This window comes from Falco punctatus (genome assembly GCF_963210335.1).
Source record: "Falco punctatus genome assembly, chromosome: 5".
In the NCBI taxonomy this organism is placed as follows: Eukaryota; Metazoa; Chordata; class Aves; order Falconiformes; family Falconidae; genus Falco; species Falco punctatus.
In genome coordinates, this window is record NC_137584.1 from 16042227 (window position 1) to 16055245 (window position 13019).

The window sequence follows — 13019 nt, forward strand, 5'->3', positions numbered from 1 at the left end:
GTAGGGCGAACTTGAAGTATATTACTGTGTAGTACTATCATACTGCCAATGTTTTTGAAGCATTCCTTGATAAGAGCAGATTAAGAATTTTCTTTCCTAATGCTGACTTACAAGGAGAATTGCCTCTTTGATAGTTAGATCTTCTATAACAGGACAGATAGCTTTCTCTGTTCCTGAATTTAGATTTTGGCAATATGTTCACAAATACCTATTTCTGAAAGTTTTAAGTTCCTACATATAGTGATATCAAATAAGGCACCAGTGGTAAAGAGAGTGTGACACTGAGCAAGAGTATCCAAGGAACATGAATGATCAGAGATTTTTGCTGAACACTTGCATGGGGTGGGGGTTAAACAGGTTTCAGAACTGCCTTCTAATTTGTACCAATATATGGCTTTGTATAGAACAAGTACCAGCACACCAGTATCTGGTCGGGTGCAGAATTGCATAGGAGCACACCCCCCCCCCCCCCAGCTCATTGTCGTGGGGGTACCTGCCAAGTCCAGTCTGTCATGCATTTCTGCCTAGAGCCTGACACCAGTGCTCTAGGGCTGCTGGGGCTCAGGCCACACACTTGAAAATAGAATCTGGAATGTTGTTTTATTCTCTTTGATTCAATTAGGAGACCAAGCGTATATTGTGAAAAAAAGCAATTTCCTCATGCGTGTACAATATATTTACATACCTAATGTTCCTATTAATGTGAATATTACACTATTGAGCTTCACTGGGTGAAAACATTCAACATGATCTTAAAAGTAACTCTCTTTGTAGCATGTTAATAGATTTATTACAAATGCCTAATTTTGATCTCTGGCTGTTGTCGCATGCCAGTCCGAGACCGGAGCGTGGTTTTGTTTGTATTCTCGGGAACAGAATTAAGACTCAAAACAGAGGTAAGAGCCAAGATTATTTGTCCAATATTATTGCCCAACAATAAATCTGTGAATGCAAAGGGAGAGAGAGCAAGAGCTAAAGAGAGAAAGGAAGGAAAGAAAGAAAGAAGGAAAGAGTTCACAGCAATAGCTACCACCCCGGAGATGCTGTGTCCCAACAGTCCAATTCGTTTCCAAGTCTGGTGGGGAAATGATCCATCCGGTGTTAGTTGGTTCCGTTCTTTTATACAGTTGTTACAATCTGTTCTGCTTAACCACACCTTCCACCCCATGATGGTGTACATGCCCAACGTTACCAGGTGGTCCTCAGGGGCTTCCAGGCACCTCGATCCCCCCAACCCCAGGTCTGGGCGCATGAGCAGAGGTTTGGTTAAGTTTACAGGACCAGCCTCCCCCATTGCTCCATGGCATCAGTCAGTTTCTGCCTTTAACAATGTATAGATAAATCTCTGCGGTGGCAGTGGTGTTATCTTCCTGCCTTAACAATGTTGAGACAACACATCTGCTGTGGTGATGGCTAGTCTCACGGGTGCTGTCTCTTAGAGCCGTTTATTCACACATGGACTAGACAACGGTTAGGGTATCGCTGTGCTTCTTCATCTGAATTCATCTGAATTCCTTCCTTTAAAATGCTGCCAGCATTTGCATTCATAGTAGTGATAAAAGGCTCTAGGAACTTTTCATTTACTCTTCACATTTTTGTATAAAATAGCTGGGTTTGAGTTGAAATGGTGATACTTAAGTGAATACCTAATTACAGAAAGGCAAGACATGCCTTTTATTTTTGTTGTTAAATGCATAGCCAGAGGAACTGGTGTAACTTCTGACTTGTAGACACTTTCTCTGCTCCAGAGGAGGATCTTTTGTCTTAAGCATTCTTTTTTTCTCCTTCACACCTCCCCTGGATCACACACCTGAAAAATCAGGAGAACATTCTTGCATTATCCCTAATGTACTGGTTTTGGCTGGGATAGAGCTAAATTTGTAGATATAGCTTGTATGGTGCTATGTTTTGGATTTGTGCTGCAAACGTTGTTGATAACACATGGAGTTTTAGTATCTTCCCAAGTAACTGTTACACATGATGGGCCCTGCTTTCCTGGAGATGGCTGGACACCTGCCTGCCCATGGGAAGTGATTAATGAATTCCTTATTATACTTAGCTTGCATGCACACATTTTGCTTTACCTGTTAAACAGCCTTGATCTCAACCCATGCGTTTTTGCACTTCTGCCCTTTTGTTTCTCTCCCCTGATCCCACTGCAGTGGTGAGCAACCTGCTGTGTGGGGCTTAGCTGCCTACAGAGAGTCCTACATCAATTAGTATTTTGTAAAGTACTTTGAGATGCTTAGGTGGAAGATGTGTGGCACTAATTTGCGGGAAAATTACAAGCAGAAAAGTGCACCACTATATCTCTCATAATGAAGGTCTTCAGAAAGTTTTCAGAGAATTTTATGTATTGTATCAGTTATTGAAAGCTCCTGCATTTTAATTCCATTTTGACAAAACAGAGTTAGATCACCACCAAGATGTATCCTTTTCATTCTGCATTCCTCTTAAAGGAAAGCTGTGCTATTCATCTTTCTAATAATTGTTAAAAAAAAAAAGTATTGAAATTTCAGTTTCTCCATTTAACTGTTTTGCTTGCAAGTTGACCCTCAAAGCCTTTTTTGCTTTGCCACCATTACATTTGTTATCATTGTAATATATTGCAATATAACCATTCTTTTCGGCATTTGCACCTACAGGTAATTCCAGTGGGATATTGTTTATTGATGAATATAATGAAATATATAAAGAATGTATGTAAATAAAAGCAGTTTATCTGGAATTATTAATATTAATAAATAAACTGTTCATTGGTTTGAGTTTAGAATTTAAAGCTTAGTCATATCTTCTGTTTTTTACGCAGGTGATAGATGTGAAGTAGATATAGATGAATGTATGTCTACTCCCTGCCTCAACAGTGGAAGCTGCATTGATGACATCGGTTCCTATAAGTGTCATTGTAGGAGAGGCTTTATTGGAACAAACTGCGAGATAAATGTTAATGAATGCTTGCCAGATCCTTGTCTTCATGGAAGGTGGCTATTTTTATTTAACTATTATTATCTCCAAGATAATGTATGTAACTAGTAATATTTAAGATTTAATGATACAGGATGGTTGATAAATATACTTTTAATTATGCTCTTCCATAAAGTAAGAGTACAAGCACACTTGAAGATGACAGATGTTGCCTGCTTAAGCTAATGTAATATACTGTTACATTATCTTAGTTTCTCTTTCATTTTTATTCATTAGCATAAACCAGTTTTCAGTGCATGTGGATTAATTAGAGTTTAATACAGTTAAAAGCGAATCTTTAGCTGTTACATGCCAACATATTTAAATGGGAAGACGTCTTTTAATATGACAATCAGTGTCCTTATAAAACCCCTCAGCACCCATAATATACACATTTGAAACCCATTATTAAAACTAATTGAAACTGACATGGGTTTCAGTAGGTTACACCAGACCATTGTTTTGAAATATACGGAATGATACTACTAGTGCTGAATCTAGAATTACATAGCTTCATCTGAATAACCCTATTTTATATTTCAGGTGTATAGATCTCATTGATGGATATCAATGCTTTTGTGAATCAGGATGGACCAGCTCAAGATGTGAGATAAATATTAATGTACGTCTTCAAATTTTATTTTAATTACAGTAGAAAGGGTAATATGCTGCTTGAAAGTAATTTTTATTTAAGTAACTTCTGAATGGGTCACTTTACTGAAAATGCATCACAGAAATTTGGTTGTTTCAAATCCATTCTGGAAATCTCATTATTTGTTAATTACATGAAACTGCATTAAAAAAAGACCACTGAGAAAGCATCTAAAGAACTTTAGATGTGAAGTGTGAGTGCTAAATCTGAAAAGCCACAGCGAGCTAAAACAACATTACCTGAAAATCATTTAATCCTTAGTTCAGTGTGGATGACATAACTACCTGATTTGCACTGTGAGTCCCATTTGCTGTAGCTTAGCTGTATATTTGAATACCAAAACTCCAGGCGCAGCTTTATACACTGAAAGTGGACATGACTCATGTTTAAAGTTTCAAAACCCAGGTAATGTTAGAATTCTATTATATAAAACCACGGTGTAAAAAATACACTGCCTACTTCCTCTTCTTAAGTTCAAGAGTATTTTTGTGTTATCATGAGGAATGGCTGTCAATAAGAAGGTGTCTGTGTATGCGAGTCTGTGCTGTGAAGATTCCCGTGGTCAGCAAACCAACTTGTAGAAGGTTGTGGCATAACAAGCCCTTACAATGTCGGTCACACTTTGGGGAAAGTATTGAAGTAGCGTAGAGTTTTTCAGGTTTTGTACCAAGTAGAGTTTAAACTGATCTTGGGATATGATCCTTTTAAATGTATTTGGTCTTATTAAAAAGTCTGCTATCAGATATCTGCCTCCCTGGCTTCTAATATTGTGCTTTGGAATTCTCAAAAACACATTCCAAAATGTTATCCAAACTTTTTAACTTAAGTATTCTTGTAGGGACTTTTCATGATTTTTTTATATATAGCTAAAAGTACTAGATAACTAAAAATACCTCATATTACGTAAAGGAAGTATGGTCTATAACTTTTCTGTTGAAAATGCATGACAGTCTCACACAAGACGTAAATCTAGCTGGAATATTATCTTCCAGCTTCCTTTACAGAAAAAAGTCAGAAAATAAGTAATCCAGCTCAACAGAGTGTGCATCATGGTACGATATTGCAAATCTTTATGATTATCAGCTGTTGCCAATGCTAATACAGAGTACCCTTGGGTAATATTTTCTCTAGCAGCATCCATGATTTACACATTCCTCCATTTTAAGAGAATGAGAGATTAAATGACCTGTAGACAACTGTATAAAATTGTGTTCAAAAGATAACCATATTTCATATGGAAGTGTTTGAAAATGCATAGATTAGAAATTCACAGAAAGAAACAATATACATGCACATTTGACAGGTAAGTCTGTCAGAGTGATGGCTTCATTTTTTAATATTCATTCTATTTGCATGCAGTGTGATTCCCAGATTAGAGTGTGCTGCAAGTGTCATATTTTTAAAGGCTCTATCACTGCATTCATCCTGCTCAGACATATATCGTGCCTCTGCAAGCCTTACAGTGCTCAACAAGGCTTTGTGACTCTGTAGGGGTGGGCACATCTGGGTAATCTATATGGATATGCTCTGTAATTGTTTTGCTCTAGATTAACATCAGCCATTCCTTTGTTTAAAAAAATAATCAGGAACTAATCCAGGTAAATATACTTGAGTATTTTCTTCACTTGAAGGTACATTTTTTTGTATTACGGTTTATGCAGCTGCACTGAGTGTAGGTGCCAAGGTTTTGTTTAGAGGGGGGTCTGCAGGGGTGGCCTCTGAGAGAAGGGGCCGGGGGCTGCCCCGTGCTGGACACAGCCTGTTCGAGTCAGCTCCAGCAGACCAGCCGCAGGACACAACTGAGCCCTGCAGCCAAGGTGGTGGCGCCTCTGTGGAAACATACTTTAAAAAGGGTAAAAAATGCTACCTAGCAGAGAGAGGAGTGAGAAATAACCTAGCAGACACCAAGGTCAGTGCAGAAGGAGGGGGGCAGTTGGTGCTTCGGGTGCCAGAGCAGAGGTTCCCCTGCAGCTGCTGGAGAGAACCAGCAGGTAGAGCAGGGGTTTCCCTGTAGTCCATGGAGAGGACCATGGCTCTGCAGATACCTGCCCTGCAGCCCAAGTGGGTATGCCCTGAAAGACCTGCAGCCCATGGAGAGTCCACACAGGTGCAGGCTCTGGGCAGGACCTGTGGAGGGAAGCCCATGCAGGAGCAGTCTCACCCTGCAAGACTGCAGCCTGTGAGAGCACCCACGCTGGAGCAGTTGAAAAGCAGGTGAGGAGGAAGGAGCAGCAGAGAGGAGCTGTTACAAAGTGATCACGCTCCCCATTCCCCACCCACCCTGCACTGCTCAGAGTGAAACAAGGAGGTAGAAGAGTTGGAGTGAGGTTGAGCCTGGGAAGAAGGGGGAAAGCGGTGGTGGTTTTAGGTTTTGTCTTTGTTTCTCACAAATCTGTTTCTAATTAGCAATAACTTAAATTAATTTTCTGCAAGTCAAGTCTGTTTTGCATGTGACAGTGTCCTTATCAACCCATGAGCTTTGTCATCTTGTTTTCTTCCCTTGTCCTGTTGAGGAGGGAGAGCAAGAGAGTGGCTGGGTCAGCATTGCACAGACAGGGAAGGTCAGCAACTAAGTTGATTCAAATAACCTATTTAAAAATAAAATGTATTTATGTGTATATGTATGTATTTCCTTAGACATACTTGGATTTTTTTTATTTTTTGTCTTAGATTTTTATCATTCTCTACATGTGTTGCAGTATAGTTTGCGAGAAAATACACTTAAAGGCTTTATCAGGTTGTCTAATACTTTCAGAAAAAAAATAAGCACTTTATATCTTTATAGATATAGACTATAACTTTTGTTTATCTAATGCGGAGGATGGATATTGGAATGTCCCTGTGTACTACATTTTCATTGCTTTTTCATTTAAGGATTTCTTTTAGGAAAGAGTAAGAGAAAAAATACACGCACTATATGAATTAGTTGCAATACACAGGAATTCCTTTGACATTTGCATAATTTTGAAATTGTAAGATGAATTTATATAACTGAAAATTGATCTTTTGTCTCTGATATAGGTAGACACAGATAGATAAATATGGTCAGTGATCGTAATTATGGTTAGTAACAGACATTATTTCCTACTTTGGCTTTTTTTTTTTGTTATGACTCATGAGTCATTAGCAGTTGTGCTTCTATGCTCAGCTAAGATTTTCTCATGCTGTCAAAAAGGGAGCAAAAAGCATTTTGAGTCTTTACACAGGAGGATATTCAGCTTGTTGGTGCTTCTGCTTGTATCTGATAGAAAGCTGTGATCAGACTGAATCCTAGAATGACTTTATTTTGTCTGGTTTTACTGATCTTTTATCTCTGTTTTCATAAAAGACAGGAACAAGGGGGAAATTGGGAAAATCAGCTGATTTTCTATACAAAGGCACCACAGCTGATTCACATGTGAAGTCAACAATATTCTGCTAGTCCAAGCAAATAAGCAGTTATTCACCAGGACTTGCCAGATTGTACAAAAGACGAGACTTGACAGGAATATAATTGTGTGATTTGACTGGGAAGAACAGTAGGATTCAGCTTGCTTAACTTGAGGTGTCTTTGAGAAAGCTCATTGTCTATGCACTTACTATAGTCAGTGAAAATGTGGTGAATATTCAGTGAGATCTGGATAGCTTTTCAGCTAACTGTGAACTGGACATCTGCATTTCATTAGTGAGTCTAGACGCTACTGACTGTGGTGACTGGGTCTTAACAGATTATTATAGGTAAGCCAGAGAGTAGAATACTCTCCCCAGAATTCTCTCTGTGTATGTGTAATATATATATGTATGAAAAACTTTGGTGAACATTCAAGGGCCTCAGATGAGCTGGATGCTCTTGTTTTTGCCTGTCTGGAACTTCTTCACACTTTGGAGTGTTTTTACGTATTGCTAGCTAAAGTGGGTTGAGCAAGGTAAGTAGTTTCTTGAAAGAAACTAAACTAGTGTAGGCTTCCAAAAAATAATGTGGCTTATGCTGAAGATACAGATGGGTAAATCTAAGAGCAGGAGAGGGAGATACCTGCTTTATTCTGCAAAGCACAACATCATCTGTGTTTACCCATGCATAGGAAAATTTCTGTGTGTGTAATACTTCGGACCTTCTGGCTCTGACATAGTAAGTTTAAGTAAGAGTGACTGAATCAGAGATTTTATTAAATGGAGAAGTAATAGAAAAATAGAGACTAGATATTGGAGAAGTAGAGAAATGGATGAGATCTACAAGAACGTTGCAGAGAAGTTTCACCTCCAAAGTGGTAAGCCCTCAGGACATTCCACTGATAGGCATATTTCTGATCTTTTACATAAGAAAAGCCTGTCAAGTGATACCACAATATGCTTTTGTATCAATGATGCTGTAGCAACAGAAAGTATCTTAAAAACTGGGACTATTCAATTATTAGGTACATAGGTAACTGCATTTCTGACATCAAAGAAGCCTTGGATACAAGGTAACCCGCTTTGCATCTGGAAAGATTGTGGATCTCACAATATTTCTAGACCCATTACTTCAGTATACTGGAATGGAGCCCATAATTGTGACCTGTGTTGGTAACCAGTAATAAAGGAAAGTGTAGGAGGGATGTTCCTGAGTTTATATATTCAGGCTGGGCAGGAAACTGAAGTCTAGGATAGGCATTTAGCTTTCTTTGAAAGTCTGCCAGTTCCACATGAGACCTGAGAGGCAGGCAGAGATTCAGTGCCAGCACTTGAGTAATATGGGGGTATAGGCAAGCAATTCAAATGCATTTGAAAGTGGAAAAGCTTTTGAAACTGGAGGAACCTGTACAAGAATGGATTGCACCTTTATCATCATGGTACTGAGCTATTGAATGGAAATTAAAATGGTTGTAGAGGAATCTTTAAACTAGATGCTTGGGAAATGCTGGCAAGTGTAGAAGAGCACTATTTAAGAATGGCAGATCTTAAAATCTGGACATGACTGATGTCCAGTGTGGCTCTGAAAAGACCAGCATCTGGTTCAAGAGGTGTTAATGACAGAGGTGATGTCTATTAGTGACTATAATACAGCTGGTTTTATGACTGTAGCATGAGAGAACGTGCCAAATAAATCCAGCAGATAGACATTCAATTTCAGTAAACTATGTAAGAATGAGGTGCATTGTCAAATAACTTAAAAGGAGTAAGTTAAAACCACAAGGAACTTACAAGAAGACTAGGGGCTAATAAATAATATGTTAAAAGCCCAAGTAAAATGTGTGCTACAAGTCAAGAACACAAAGTGGTCCAAAGCCCCTGAATGACTTGAGAAGGAAACTAAAGGCTGCCGCAGGGAAAATTTGGCTTTTTAACAAATGGAAAGAACAGAAGAGCCCATAAAACACATTAGTTCAAGTTTTGGCAAGAAGTTCAAAAAGCTAAAACACAAATTGAAAAGTGCCTGGTAAAGGATACTCTAAGGTATATAAAGCTCTTCACATTTATCAAAACCAGGAAGCGAAGTAGGGAACTGGTGGAATTACTTGATGACAAATGTGTAAAATAGGCACTCAGACAGGGCAAGGTCATAGCAAGCGAAGCTCAGTGAATTGTTTGCATTTGAGGAATGCCAGAAGGACCTCACAGAATGGAGAAGTGAAAAGGTGGTGGATAAACTGCAGTGTGAGATAATAATCTAGGGAAAAATAGCCCAGGACTTACCTACAGCTGAATTCCGAACTGTCAGTTACAATTCAGGAAAGAAGATTTGGTGCAATCATTGACAGTTTTCTGAAACTGTGGTCTCAATGTGCCATCACAGTGCAGAACAGGAGAAAAAAAATGCTGGGCATGATCAGGAAGAATACAGGTAACAAGACAGAGGGCATATATTCAGCGGTGTGTAAAACACGAATGGGCTCACGTGTTTGGTACCGTACACAGCTCTAGAACTTGCATCTCAGGGATAATGTAGTAGAGTTAGAGAATCTACAAAGGGCAACAAAAAAGGTATTAATTAGTTGCCTTGTAAGGAGAGATTTAAATGGCTGAAAATATTCTGTTTGAAAAGGAGAAAGCTGAGGGGAATGTAATTAAGGCTTAAAAAACTATGGCAGTGGTCGATAAATGGAAAATTTCTTCATCAAATTCTGTAGTTAAAGAGTTGAAGGACATTATGAAAATAATCTGAGAAACATTTTTAAGAATTAAAAGTATTTGCTTTCGCAGGAAGCAAAGAACCTCTGCAGCTTGCTGCCACAGAAGGCTGGAGAGGCAGATGATCCCTTAGTAGGTTGAGAAAAATTAGGCAAGTCACGGACAACAGGTCCATAAATGAATGATAAATTAAACAGTCAGGGGAGTACTGTTTGTCATGTCTGATTAGACAGTTCTACTTGCTGGAAGGATACATGGGACAAAGACTGTAGAAAATGTCAATGTTCACGTGATTTTCCTAAAGTGGTTTTGTCTCCCCCACTATTATAGACAGAATACCGGGCCAGATGGAGCACGGTTCTGATTCATTATGTTCCTGCTCTGTATTGTGGTCTAAACAATAGATTTATTTTTATTATTTTTCTCTTCTCCTTTTGTTCGTAATCCAAAATTTAAAAGTTAAATATCCTGGTCTTGTTGAACTCACTTTGAATTGAATGACACTGGATAAAACCAACATTCTAAAATATGGAAATAAGTTTTCTCAGTTCATTCCACACAATGTTGCATGTATATTTAATCCAACAAATGAAAAAGCTTTGGGAAGTTACTAATTAAACAGTATAAATATGTGATAATATTAACAAAAAAATTACAGAAAAAAAGAGTAATAATTTTACTGGTTAGAAGGATACACTTTTTTATAGATTTGCTAAATATAAAATAGAATTAGACATCTGGAACATTCGTATCAATTCTTAATGTAAATCTCTGACTTTTATACGTGGTAGCAATACTACTGAGATTTATCCCAAAGTAAGAATGCACATCGAACTCCCATGACAATGCAAAAGTCCATAAAATCAAACCACACAGTTTAAACTTAAGTGCTTTTTTAAACTTAGCAAAGGAAACCTGGGCCTTTTGGTCTCTTAAAAAGCAGTTGTAATTACATCAGATGGTTGCACTCATGATAAATTAAAGAAATTAAACTGTAGTAAAATATCTTTGAAAGGAACTGAAATGCATATACATAGTTTCCAACTAATGCACTGAACCATGTCTGTTTTGCATAACTATGGAATCTTATCAGAATGTTAAATTGTAGTTTTCCTATGAAGTAATACTGCAAATTTAGACATTTATTTACAACATTGATTTCCTTTCTGCCTGCTTTTTTTATTCTAATCCTATGAACACATGGTTCTTGTTTGTCACAAAAAACTACACTTTTGACCTGAGAATAATTTTTCCCTTAGTCCTATCATTAAATGACTGGAAGCATGACTCTTGAAAGTATCTCTCTTCTGTGGTGCAGTATCTGTCTTTGAATTCCTTTCCTAACTCTTTCTTTTCAACCCCATATAATTCAAGTTTTAAATCTCTGTTTGGTTTTGCCTTCTGCAAGTCAGTGACTTTCACATGGAATCCAGTTTTCTCACAAATACCAGGGTGCTTGCTTCTGCTCTCTGAATTGATGGTTAAGGCCACTATCTTTTTCTGCATCAAGTCTTCCCTTACAGTTAATCACTTCATAGTTGCCTACAAAGAAATCAAATAGGGCTTTATATTGTAAGTATTCACAGGAGATTAGACTGTATAATGCACCACATACATAAAGTATGTCAAAAGATAGATTTGTAAATAGCTGATGCATATTTCTGGTGGATTTTTCCCCCCTCATAGTGGATTTGCTTGAGTTATTTACGTTCGGAATTAGTCTACTTTTTAATTACCTTTTTTGATATAAAACAAAAATTGACTTAAAGTACATCTACAATCACATTTTTTTCCCTTGAATCTGTTTTATAGAAATATAATTTGAAGTGTTGTTCGAATTACATTTATGGTGGTTTTTATCTTAATAAGATTTTCCAAGGAGGACTAATGAAAAATAGTCCTTTGTGTAGAAAAAGGAAAACAAAATCCTACCTTCTAAAATGCACTTCTAGATTTTGGTTAAAGGAACAGTGTTGAACTGACACTTTTTTTTTTTTTTTTTAAATAGTGTATTTTCACTATTTGTATTAACTTTCTAAAACATGTCCTTTCATAATTATTTCGAGCTGTGGATTGTGACTTTGGAAATGATACAGTGCAATGAGTAGAAAGTTCAGATTTCTTGGGCAGATTGACCTCATTTCCAAAGACAGATGTCAGTATGGACCCACAGACTTGGATGAGGGAGCAGTATGCCATGAGCAAAGTGCTGTGCCTTTCTAGGTCTTTGCTAGGGTCCAGAACTCGGAGTGATTCCCTGCCAGAGGAACCAGTGGACTGTGTTGTGCCAGGTGGGCTCTCTTAAGGGATAGTCATCCCCTTCCTAGTACAAACAAGATTTACTACGCCGTGACATTCAGAGAACAAGAAATAACAAGTTACTGCACTCAAGTAAATGTAGTGGATCTTGTTTTGCATTTTTTGAACCAAGGATTCTTAACAAAGTCTACCCTTAAAACAGCTGTATAACTAGAAATCTTAATATTCTTTCACTTTTTTTACTTTACTTTTAAATTGTCTTGCTATGCTAAGAAAATCTATGAGGACTTACATATACCATAACACTAATTTAGTAAAAATGAAGCCAGAAATTCACCATTCTGTTCTTCTGACAGAAGCCTGTATATTCGTTTCAGTTACAGCCCAATGGAAGCTAATACTCACATTGAACTTACGTTTGCCTAAAGCATATTGAGTGTTCTGGAACTTCTTGTAGCAAATAGCTCACAGTGATTATTGCTTTTAATAGCTAGGAACAGTCCTGTACTCCCTGAATATGTCTAATAATCTTTAACCCACATATATTATTTGGTTTTGGCAGTATCATGTGAAAATGAGATACATGATGTAATAATGTATTTGAAATAAGAATCTATCCTAAAAATTCTGTTATTATTTTTTTTAGATTTATCTTACTGTGAAACATTTGATCTAATACCTAAATCTTTGTGTATTCCCAGTTTTTCAACATCCTTTATAATAAACGGATTCTAGAACTTGGTAGAATATATCAGTTTCCCCTAGCCATAAAAAGAGGAATGATCACCTGGTAAGTGTAAGTCATGGTTCCCCTCTCTGAAAACTTAAGGGTAGCATTAGCAATTTTTTCCATAGCATTGCAATGGGAGTTCATGTTCATAGCTTGTCCTGTAACTTTCAGATCTTTTCCAAGGTCATTCCCTGTTAACAACACATTGCAAGCTCAAAGGTTTCCTTGTTAGATCAAAATGGGAAAAGTATGTGCTTCACAGAAAAAAGCACTCAGGAAATAAAAGCCTGCTGAAAGGGAGCCCTCCTACTTTAAGGAGGTCAGATA

The 13019-nt window shown here is 37.6% G+C and overlaps 1 protein-coding gene across 5 annotated transcripts in view; it reads left to right on the top strand.

The window, feature by feature from the left end:
• The window catches only part of EYS (eyes shut homolog), a 1034174-nt gene that overhangs the window by 546300 nt on the left and 474855 nt on the right, over positions 1-13019 (top strand). For all 5 annotated transcript variants that reach the window (XM_080388797.1, XM_080388796.1, XM_080388798.1 and 2 more), the window contains 2 exons: positions 2810-2981; positions 3508-3586. In XM_080388797.1, coding sequence (XP_080244923.1) covers positions 2810-2981; positions 3508-3586 — 251 coding nt within the window. The remainder of the gene's footprint in view (positions 1-2809; positions 2982-3507; positions 3587-13019) is intronic.